Raw genomic sequence first — 12,246 nt, forward strand, 5'->3', positions numbered from 1 at the left:
CGGCCACGCAAGAACTCTGTTCCTTAGCAATCTTCGTCTCCGTCCTGCTCCAGACCAAGGACGATCTCAACCCCCTCCTCTGCCGAAGCTTCCTCCTCTGGCCGTTCCGTCTATAGCAACCTCGTGTTTCCTCCTCTCTCTCTCAATCGCAGTAGCCATGCCTAGAGATCCCTTCTACAGACCCGCCCAGATTAGAAAGAGAGAGAGAGAGAGGAGAAGATGGGGCCTTCCTTGGGGGCACTAGGCATGGCGTCGGGGGCAGGAATCGAAGCAGTAGCAGAAGCCCATGGAGGGGCGCCCAGGTGAAGAATCCCGTGTCGGTGGCGGCGGGTTCTGTATCTGTCGGCCGCCTGACCTGATCTAGTCGCTCGATCTCCCTCATCTCCTCTCTGCTATTCTCTCGTACAAGGGAAGGGGGACGGGGAGAGAGTAGGGGCGGAGGCCGGCGGCGAGGTGTGACTCTGCAGACGAGGCTCGGGTCAGCGGCCGAGGACAAGGAAGGGAAGGTCTCCCGTTATTTTTCTTATTAATATTAATCAAGTAGACAAAAATATTTCTATTTTAGGCCGGCCGCTCGCGAAGCCCGGCGAGCAACCGGCCGCTACCTAGACTTGTCCAATTAACAACATATGAGTTTCTTATGCTCTCCTCGGAATACAACAAACAAACAAATGGGTGACTTTGGCTCAAACAGACAAAAAGAAATGGCGTTTCGTATGGTTGTGCCCAACTTGTGCATGAAACACGGTCTAACCTCTAGTATATGCATGTGCCGCAGTACCCTTTGAAATTTCCCTGCAATCTACGAATAGGAAGATCCCGACTGACCTCCTACCCCGATGTTGACCCGCGCACGCCCCTTTGGGTGTCCGGGAAGCCACCTTGCACGGTCACGATCAAGGTTCCTCCTGCACCGAACAACGCCTGCTGCGGCGGGTCCCTGGCAGACGACGATGACGACGACGACGACTGCACCGCCGCCTCCGCCTTGCCGTTCCCCTTGGGCAGCTCAGCCTCGGCGTGGCAGAGCGGGCACGTCGTCCTGGAGCGCAGCCACGCGTCGACGCACTCCACGTGGAACGAGTGCCCGCAGTTGGGCAGCTCCCGCACCTTTTCTCCGTCGGCGAGCTCCGACAGGCACACGGCGCAGTCAGCCCCGGCGGTGGCGGCGCCCTCCTTCCGGTACGTGGTGACCGGCAGCGCGGAGAGCGCAGAGGCGTCCAGCCCACGCCGGCCGCTAGTTGCGCCGAACGAGTTGATGGACCGCAGGATGCCGGCGGTGAAGCTGCCGCGGCGACGGCGGCCGCCCGACCGCGCCACGAGCACGTACAGCAAGAAGCGGATGAGGGTGAAGAAGATGGTGAGCGCGAAGAGGAGGAAGGCGGCCATGAGCAGGACGCGCCCGTTGAAGCTGTAGTTCTGCTGCCGCGCATACGGAGCCGGTGGGGCACCCGACGCCGGCGCGCCGGGGAAAGGGTCCCCTGACATGGCAGGATAAAGATTTCTAGTCTGTACCACAAATCAAGAACCTTAAACGGAAGAAGGGAGAAGGGACTTCAAGGGAGAGAGGCAATGGGCGGCAGGTTTGGCAGAACTCAAGTCAAGTCTGCAAGGGATAATATCTGAGAGCTTAACCTCGGCAACACGGTGCTCGGGTCAGGTCAACTGGTGGTGTCATTGTCAAGCACAGCCGCCCAGAAAAAAAAAGTCACGGCCGATTGATGCGAGGCTGACATATGGGATTAACGGGAACATTTGATTACCAATTGCAATGCCTGCCGCGTGAGAATGCGCGTGCGATCTGGTTGGGACATCGATTTTCTTCCGAGAATGGTAGGAAACCATATTTAACGGTACACGAGCTTTCAGTGAACAACGCTTTTGCTGGAATGCAAATTTGTAAACGGCGAAGGTGCGTATGCACTAAGAAGAACCTTCAAGGAATTTTAGCCGCTGAACTTTCTGCACAGCAACAAAACCAGTTGTCCTTCAGAAATTTCCATGTTCCACATGGAGACCGGAAGCTGGCATGGAACGTGGTACGGGAAAAAAGCAACGGTCAGTAAAACAGTTGTTTTCATGGAATATATGCATGGTGCTAAAATCACCGGGTGACTAAAGTTACCTAAAATCTAAAAAGTGCGCACGCACTATTTAGAGAAAACGAGCGGCTGGTCTTACACACGCATGCATGTAGTTTTATGGTCTAAATTTTGTCTTTATTCGTGACGTGGCATGTACTACTAAGATGGTCACATGAGCAAGACACCGCATTATTCCATGGATGCGCATGTTCATTTATTTGAGTTTTCAAATTTTTAAAAAGTCATATCTTTTAAGGACCGGTCTAGCTGGTGGCCGGGCGCTCGCTGCCGCTCGCGAGCGGCTGGCCCCTGGTCCCAAACGTTTAGTCACTATCACATATTAAAAAGAACAAAATTACTGTAATCCAAAAGTACTAAAAGGACACTGCTAATTAATCATCTTATGTGGTCTTTTCTCACGTGATGGATGCCTGTTCCCCATGTTCGTCTCTAGTGCATTAATTTTTTGTTTTCATAATTATAAAAAATATATATCTTCTAAACCGCGTGTCGAAATTCAGATCCGTTTTCATTGTTAAAACCCTCATGACGTGCTCTTCAAAAGTAGATGTTTCGACGAATTAGTCTTCCTGCCAACTAAACATCAATATGTGTGCAACTGGACTACATTGTCGCGCCAACTGAGCATATGTGTGTGCCAGTAGTTCTGCAAACTAAACATCAATGTGTGTGCAAACTAGACTACATTGCCGTGCCAACTGAGCATATGCGTGTGCCAATAGTCCTGCTAACTAAACATCAATGTGTGTGCAACAAGACTAAATTACAAGCCAACTGAGCATATGTGTGTTCAACTAATCTTCTCTGCCAACTAAACATCAATGTGTGTGTAACTAGACTACATTACAAGCCAACTAAATATTAATGTGTGTGCAACTAGACTAGGTTACAAACCAACTGAGCATATATGTATACAACTAGTCTTCTTTGCCAACTAAACATCAACATATGTACAACTAGACTACATTACAAGCCAACTAAACATCACTGCATAGATTCGGTTAGCTTGTAATTAGCCAGCAGATTAAACCATGAGGTCATGTCTCCATGTATACGTAACTTGCAAGCTAAGCTATACTTCTTCCTACCTACACGTATGCATGCATGGTCGGCCGGGTTAATTCCATCCAACAATCTCTTCCTCTCACTTCTCTCCTCACAAACCAAGTCTTAAAATCTAACTAAACCACTTCATCCATCACCATGGCAACACCTACGTGTATATACACAACGAACCATGCCACCAACCTTTCCATCTCACCTCTCTCTCTCTCAAGTCTCAGCACAGAGGGCCGTTGTCAATCAATCACAGAACCACGACTATTTCCATCACAATTCCTAGCCTGCGCCTCCTCATGGCAGCTGCCAGTGGCACAAAGCAGCAGCAGCATCCGCACCCAGCTCCACCACTGGGGGCGGCGGTGGTGTACGGTGTACCCCAAGTTCAAGTTGACGGAGAAGGCCGGCCGCCGATCTACGCTTCTTCCCGTGTTACACCTAGGAGCACCAGCACAACAACCCGTTGTGTGTCGCGGCTGTCCGGTCGATCAGGGCGGCGGGGTGTCCTGAGTGTTCGACCAGGGGCGGCGGTGCGGCCAACCTTGACCAAAGGCGACCTGCGATGATGACCTGCAGCAGCGGAAGATGCAGAGGACCAGCGGCAGGAACAGCTAGGCAGAAGGTGCGCCGACGGCTGCCATGGCCGCGCGCGGGAGAGAGAGGGGTGAGGGAGTGGCGGCTAGCTAGGGGAAACCGGGGGTGGGTTGGTCCTTCGGGTAGTGGTGGGCCTTGTCATCCACGTGCAACGAGCGAGATCGAGCGGTCAGAACGCGGCCGCTCGTTCTGTCCATATAGCGCGCGGCCACTTTTTAGATTTTAGGATCTTTTAAACCGTACTTCGGAATTTAGATTCGTTTTCACTATTGGAATCATCGCGACGAGATCTTTGAAACTAGATCCCGCATGGGTATGTTTCGACGAAAAAATTTTGATGCCAACTTTGACGCTATATTGTGCAACTATGTTACTACATGGTCCAACTTTAGTACCGGATTGTGCAACTTTTTTAAAAACCAAGTTTGCAGCTGCATGATCCAATTCTTTTGATATTGCAACAAAGAAACCATGAGAACCAACTTTTTATGACGTGCAACTAGTCTACTACCTCGGCCAACTACTAGTAGTCGATATGCAACCCTTCTCCACTTCCCCTACCAGTGGTATGTACAACTTAGTCTGTTGTTCACGCCAACTGCCTATTAGTCGATGCGCAACTCCTTCCCCTCCCTACTTGTGGATACATATTAGTTTTAGTTGGCGGGGGCAATAGACGGAGTTGCACATAGTCTGCTAGGCAGTTGGCACATCCATGAAGTTGGCGGGGGCAACACACGGAGTTGCACATAGTCTGCTAGGCAGTTGGCACATTCACGAAGTTGGCGGGGGCAACACACGAAGTTGCACATCCACGAGTGATACAAGAGAAAGTTGCACATCATTATTAGATAGTTGGCCATCATAGCATATGAAGTTGCACATCTACTGTTAGACAGTTGGCCGATGCAACAAAAGGTGAAAGCACATCCATGGGTAGGAGAAAAGTTGCACGTCCACTACTAGACAGCTGGCCTCGGCAAGAGATGAAGTTGCGCATCTCACTCCAAGTGGGTACTTTTAGGGTGGAGGCGCCATCAGTAAAAACTGCACGTCCACATGATAGGTGCGAAGTTGCACATCCACTACAGTTAGTTGCACATCGACTACTAGATGATTGCACAAAACATGTACTAAAATTGCACAAAAATATTTTATCAAAACATACCCATGCGAGATATAGTTTCGAAGAGCACGTTGCAAGGATTTCAAAGGTGAAAACGGATCTTAATTCAGATTCGTGGTTTAAAAGTTGTGGTTTTTCAAAAATTCATAAGTCATGAATTAAATGCTAAAAAGTCATTCACCACATGTCATGCAGGTAAAAAGCCAACAACCGAGTGCATGCATGTGAATCATTTAATGCACTGTTGATGGGTTGTTTCTATTTAGCCATTTGAGACAATAAAATCTTTCCTAATCAGATGGGGAGACAAATACTCGCCAAAAAAGATCAAATGTTTACCTATTTTGGCCGGCTGCTCCGGAACGCCAGGGAGCAGCCGGCCGTTGTGTAGCCGCGTCCCTAAAGTTAACTATAAAGTGTGTAAACTAAGAAATTATTTCTTGTATATTTTTGCTAAGAGACCATCTTCTTAATTCAGAGAAGGTAAACCTCCTTTTATTTTTATCTTTTACAATCAACAATTATCCTATGTGACACTGCTAAGAGACCATTTGAATGGTCATAAGCACGACAAGCATACCATCACGACAACACATTTGAGCTCGCGTTGTGTGCGAAGGCGTGGCCACTACTAGCATAAAAACATGACATTTGAGTCGCAGTTTTCTAAGCAAAATATTTTTTATTTTATCAATTAATTAAACATAGTATGCTAACTTAAACAAATATGGATGAAAAAAGATATCTGATGTGGCTGAACGTAAGAACCTTTCAAGTCACCATTTCTAGGGTTATATGTTGCATATTAACTTTTCGCCATGGTTCTAGTGAAGAAACTTAATAACAACATGGCTATTGAACTGGGTCGAGGTACCATGATTGTGCCATGTGCAATACCCTCATTATATGATTGCACCGTCTCGGGCAGTTATTAGTAGGAGAGACTATCAATTTCATATTCTCATCTCTAGATATCCAATTTTATGACCAGATATGTGTCTTTGACCCATCACTGGTCATTCTTATCATCCCCGGAGCACATCTCCGCCTTCAATCAGTACCCTCCATAGCTGAGATGGGTGGGATCCCAATTCAAGTTCAACAATATAAGTGTCTGGGAAGTATATATCCTTTAATATCCTAGGGAAGAGACTCTAGCTGTTGTATGGTACGCCAAGGTTTGTCTTGCTAGCAACGCAAAATTAAAGAGCCCCTGGAATAATCTGGGACTGCTTGTGCAACGGATTTAATCAATACCTTCTTTCCTGCTCCTGAAACCAACTTCTCAATTCACCCCTTGACCTTGCCTCATAAAACATCCTCAAATATTTGAACGCCCTCATTTTTTAAGAACCAATATCCGATGACATACCAAGATATTTTTCATTCAGAGTTTCAGTGGGAACACTCTTGACCTCTTCTCTTATATTTTTGGGGCATCCTTTACTGAAAAAGATGGATGATTTTGCTGCATCAATACGTTTTTTAGAAGCCTGACAATGAGAATCAACAAGCTTGACACCTCAGTCGCCCCTACAATGTTTGCCTTCAAAAATAGCAGACTATTATATGCAAACAAAATATGATTTACCGGTGGCGTCATAGGTGGCACTTGAACTTCACCAAGCAGAGATGACTCGTTTCTGGATTTTAGGAGGCACCTAAGGCCCTCTGCTGCCAACAAGAAAAGGTAGGGTGAAATTAAGTCTCATTGATGGACAGGTGTGGATGCTTTGAATCTAATATTTCTAAATAGTTATTGCTCATTACCTATTTTTCTTAACCATGCAACTATGCCACATAAGCAAGTAATGCATGCAAGTCATAAATACATTTTTCTGCATACTCTATGCATGCACCACTTCCACATAATAAATCCATGCATGTTAATTATGCACAAATGTTTTTGCACCCAATTTTGTATTGACAATATATATGTTGGATAATTGCGGCATATCTATGTAGTTGACCCTTAACATTTTTATTACAAATGACATTCTTTTAACTACAATTCATTTTTATATGCTTCTTTTTTTACTTTTTCATATTACATTTTCTTTGCATTAGTTTTAGATGGTTTTAGCAACTATTTACACCTTTTTTAGCCGGGCCATCATCTAGTTCTTCAAGTTTTCTTCTATTAAACAAAATTGAGTAAGCGACTAATCTACTAGGCTCGTGACAACACAAACCCAATGATCCAGACAACCCTTTTCAAGCATAATAGCCTTCAAATATTCCCACTCAACTTTGTCATACGCCTTCATTATGTCCAATTTCAAAGCACAATGGCGATGTTTCAGTGCCTTGTTGTGCTCCATAAAATGCGAACATTCAAATGCCATGATAATTTTATCAGTAATTAGATGACCTGGAACAAAGGCTGGCTACTCTAATAACTAATGGGGCGGAATTGTGAAATCAATTTTGGGTTGTTTACCTTTGGAATCGAGACAAGATAGGTGTGATTAATGCTCTCAACACTTTCCTCCCCATTCATAGTATGTAGGACCGCCTTGGTTACTTCCTCACCACATATATCCTAGTGCTTGTGGAAAAATGAGTCAGAAAGCCATCTGAGCCTAACGCTTTCGTCGGGAACATGTGGAATAAAGCCTTCTTAACCCACCCCCCCCCCCGCTCACCGAGTAAGGTGGAGTGAGTAGATCAGTCATCGAAAGAGAAACTTTACACGGGACCGTGTCAAGAGCTTCACGCATATTGGATACACCCTTAGAACTATAAAGTGCCTTCTAAAGTTCAGCCGCCATTGCCTCCAACTCCATCGGCTTCTCAAGAACTTGTCCATCATCTTTAGCAATGCCCCGGTAATGTTTTTTTCTTTTTTGCCTCGAAGCTCACATGTGGAAGTAACGAGTATTTCTATCGCTCACTGCCAACCATTCAACTCCAGCTCTCCATAATACATCTCAACGAGGCATTTTTTGATCTTGATCTCATGGTGGCTCGGGCCAACACAACCAGGAATTCGTTCTAGGATATTCAGTTCCCTTTTCAACCTTTTTACTTCCCTCGCACACTGCCAAAAGTGTCCCTTTCCATGTTCGCCAGTTTTGTGGAGAGGAACTTCATTTTTTTCATGCATCCCTACTATTGTGGTGCTTTGAGGTTTTCTGTTCATGCACATGTCAATGAATGAGAACAGCTTAGGGTGTGTGTCTCACATGGCCTTGTATTTGAATCTACGAGGGCCCTATTCGAAGGTTGGAGATCGAGTTGTAGTATGATAGGCCCATGATGTGAGCATATAGCATATATATTCTCGAGCCGAACCAAAGGAAAGATCATCATCCACCCATGGTGTGACGCCCCCGATTTGACCGTACACTAATCATACACGCAAACGTGTACGATCAAGATCAGGGACTCACGGGAAGATATCACAACACAACTCTACAAATAAAATAAGTCATACAAGCATCATATTACAAGCCAGGGGCCTCGAGGGCTTGAATACAAGAGCTCGATCATAGACGAGTCAGCGAAAGCAACAATAACTGAGTACAGACATAAGTTAAACAAGTTTGCCTTAAGAAGGCTAGCACAAACTGGGATACAGATCGAAAGAGGCGCAGACCTCCTGCCTGGGATCCTCCTAACTACTCCTGGTCGTCGTCAGCGGGCATCACGTAGTAGTAGGCACCTCCGGTGTAGTAGGGGTCGTCGTCGACGGTGGCGTCTGGCTCCTGGGCTCCAACATCTGGTTGCGACAACCAGGTAGAAGGGATAGAGGGAAAGAAGGAGAAAGCAACCGTGAGTACTCATCCAAAGTACTCGCAAGCAAGAAGCTACACTACATATGCATGGGTAAATGTGTAAAGGGCCATATCGGTGGACTGAACTGCAGAAAGCCAGAATAAGAGGGGGATAGCTAATCCTTTCGAAGACTACGCTTCTGGCAGCCTCCGTCTTGCAGCATGTAGAAGGGAGTAGACTGAAGTCCTCCAAGTATCATCGCATAGCAATAATCCTACCCGGCGATCCCCTCCTCGTATCCCTGAGAGAGAGCGACCACCGGTTGTATCTGGCACTTGGAAGGGTGTGTTTTATTAAGTATCCGGTTCTAGTTGTCATAAGGTCAAGGTACAACTCCAAGTCGTCCTGTTACCGAAGATCACGGCTATTCGAATAAATTAACTTCCCTGCAGGGGTGCACCACATACCCCAACACGCTCGATCCCATTTGGCCGGACACACTTTCCTGGGTCATGCCCGGCCTCGGAAGATCAACACGTCGCAGCCCCACCTAGGCACAACAGAGAGGTCAGCACGCCGGTCTAAACCTAAGCGCACAGGGGTCTGGGCCCATCGCCCTTAGCACACCTGCACGTTGCGTGGGCGGCCGGAAGCAGACCTAGCCTAGTGGCGTTCCAGTCCAATCCAGCGCGCGCCGCTCTGTCGCTGACGTCAAGAAGGCTTCGACTGATACCACGACGCCGGGATACCCATAACTACTCCCGCGTAGATGGTTAGTGCGTATAGACCAAATGGCCAAACTCAGATCAAATACCCAGATCTCGTTAAGCGTGTTAAGTATCCGCGAACGCCGACCAGGGCCAGGCCCACCTCTCTCCTAGGTGGTCGGAACCTGCCCTGTCGCTCCGCCTCAAAGATCCACACAGAGGGCCGTTGGGACAAAGGTCCTTTCAGCCCCCAATCCGTGAATCACTCGCGGGTGCTCCACAAGCCGACCCGTCTTTAGTCGCCACATGTATCCTGTAGAAAGTATGTAGTAATATACCCGTGATCACCTCCCGAGTGATCACGGCCCAGTAGTATAGCATGGCAGACGGACAAGAGTGTAGGGCCACTGATGGAACACTAGCATTCTATACTAAGCAGTAGGATAGCAGGTAATGGTAACAACAGTAGTAACAAGGACAGGCTATGCATCAGGATAGGAATAACGGAAAGCAGTAACATGCTACACTACTCTAATGCAAGCAGTAAAGAGGAGAGTAGGCGATATCTGGTGATCAAGGGGGGGGGCTTGCCTGGTTGCTCTGGCAAGAGAGAGGGGTCGTCAACTCCGTAGTCGTACTGGGTAGCAGCGGCGTCGGTCTCGGTGTCTAGCGGAAGAAGAGGGGGGAAGAAACAATAAATATAATGCAAACAGATGCATAACGATGCATGACAAGGCAAGTAACGGTGCTAGGGGTGCCCTAACGCGGTATTAGGTGATACCGGTGAAGGGGGATAACATCCGGGAAAGTATCCCCGGTGTTTCGCGTTTTCAGACAGATGAACCGGAGGTGAAATGTTGCAGGTTCACTATGCTAGGGACACGTGGCGGATGAACGGGTTGCGTATCCGAATTCGTCTCGTCGTTCTGAGCAACTTTCATGTACAAAGTTTTTCCATCCGAGCTACGGTTTATTTTATATTAATTCTAAAATATTTAAATCACTTTTAGGATTTATTTATTTAATTTAATCAACATTATCCAGAATAGTGTCTGCTGACATCATCATGACGTCAGCATGACGTCAGCAGTTGACTTGGTCAACCTGACAGGTGGGTCCCGATCGTCATACTCTGTTTTAATTAACTAACAGTTAATTAGGTTAATTAGTGATTAGGTTAATCTAATTATAATTAATTAACCTAATTAATTCCTTAATTCCTTAATTAATTAATTTTATTATTATTATTATTTTCTCTTTTTTTTGAATCGTTCTGGGCGTGGGGCCCCCTGTCATTGGCCCAGAGGGGCTTTGCGGGTGCCGGGTGTCGGGCACCAGCCCGAGCAGTTCGGGCGTGCGGGCAAACCCGACGACGGGCGCCACGGGCGTGGCCGAAGCCTGAGCGGCGACCAGCGCGCGGGGGCGGCACGGCGAGGCCCCCAGGCCGCAGCGGCAACAACCGAGGGCGGGGTGCGCGAACTGCGACGGCGGAGGTGGTGTTCAGGGGCGGAGCAGAGCTCCGGGGCGCACGACCGTCGGCGACGAGGCGAGCAAGGGCGTGGCCGTGCATAGTCCTGGTGAGGCGGAGCGGTGCGGGGTCGACGGCGACCAACAGGGACGCGACCACGGTGAGCGCGCACGGGAAGGAGGCCGCGGGCGTGCCCGCAGGCAAGGCGCAGGGCGCGGCCACGCACCGGGCGCGGACACGACCAACAGGGGCAGGCCCGTGGCGGAGGCTTCGTGACGAGCATGGGGAAGGGGCGGTGACCGGCGAGGCGGTGTGCGTGCGCGCGAGGCGACACAGAGGAGAAGGAGGAGGGGAAAAGGCGGCTGCTCACGGCGGGAAGTAGGGACTAGGCAGCGGGCGTGAGGAGGGCGACGGGGACGAGCGACGTGGTGGTGGCGACGGGCGTCGGGGTGACTTCGGGGCTCGGCAACGGAGTGGCGGTGGGCGTCCAGCGAGGCGACGCCGTGGAGGAGGACGAAGGCGCGGCGGAAGGAAAACGCGAGGAGGAGGCCGGAGGTTGGTGCTCGGCGCCGGCGGGCGGCGACTGTCTCCGGGCGCGGGCGCTCCGAGAGGAGGGGAGCGAGTAGCGAGGGGAAGTGGGGGTCTTCGCCCCGATCCAGATTGGATCGGGAGGGGGGAAGAGGGAGTGGCGGCGTGGGGGGAGTGGGTGTTTTGGGTGGGGGTTAGGGTTAGTGGGGGGGTGGGGTGGCCTAATAGGCCTGGGGAGGTGCGGGGTGGGCCGGCGTGGTCGGCTGAGCCGACTGGGCCAAGGGGCCCAGTGGGGGGGGCTTGTGGCCTGCTGGGCCGAAGCCCAGGGGGCAAGGGGGGGGTTCTCCTTTTCTTTTCTTCTTTTTTTTTGGTTTTGTTTTCTGTTTTTTTTTTGTGTGTTTTCTTTCTCTTATTTATTTTATGTTCTGTTTTATTTCATTTTCAATCATTTAGACATTCTATAAAATATGTTTGCTGCACTATAATTACCTATGCCATTTTGGCACAGCCCGAACATTTTAGTATAATATTTTGAAAACTTTTATAATTTAACTTTATTTTAATGTTTGAATTTGACTCGGTTTTGGACTAACGGTAGATTATCAATAGTAACCGGGGTGACGTGGCATGATTATCGTTGGATTACTGTAGCTTGATTACCCGGGCGTTACAAAACTCCTCCACTACAAGAAATCTCGTCCCGAGATTTAGGAGGTAGAAGGAATCAACGCGGGGTATTCATCACGCAGGCGATCCTCGCGTTCCCAAGTGGCTTCGTCTTCAGAGTGATTTGACCACTGGACTTTGAGGAATTTGATCGCCTTCTAACGTGTGCGGCGTTCAGCTTGGTCAAGAATGCGGACCGGATGCTCTTTATACGAGAGGTCCTGTTGCAATTCGAGCACTTCATGATCCACCGCTCGGATTGGATCCTTGAAGCAA

The 12,246-nt window shown here is 48.7% G+C and overlaps 1 protein-coding gene across 1 annotated transcript; it reads right to left on the minus strand.

Annotated features, from left to right (window-relative positions):
- Positions 1–491: 491 nt before the first annotated feature.
- LOC125543235 (RING-H2 finger protein ATL8) lies at positions 492–1,643 on the minus strand. The gene has a single exon (XM_048706514.2). The coding sequence runs from the start codon at positions 1,486–1,488 to the stop codon at positions 832–834; it is 657 nt and encodes a 218-aa protein (XP_048562471.1). The 5' UTR covers positions 1,489–1,643; the 3' UTR covers positions 492–831.
- Between the last annotated feature and the right edge of the window lie 10,603 nt (positions 1,644–12,246).

This window comes from Triticum urartu, chromosome 3A (assembly GCF_056163025.1).
Source record: "Triticum urartu cultivar PI428250 chromosome 3A, HENAU_Tu73, whole genome shotgun sequence".
Taxonomy (NCBI): Eukaryota; Viridiplantae; Streptophyta; class Magnoliopsida; order Poales; family Poaceae; genus Triticum; species Triticum urartu.

What these genes read in the sequence shown, in the direction of transcription:
- LOC125543235 (XM_048706514.2), bottom strand. Translation starts at nt 1,488, where the DNA reads ATGTCAGGGGACCCTTTCCCCGGCGCGCCGGCGTCGGGTGCCCCACCG.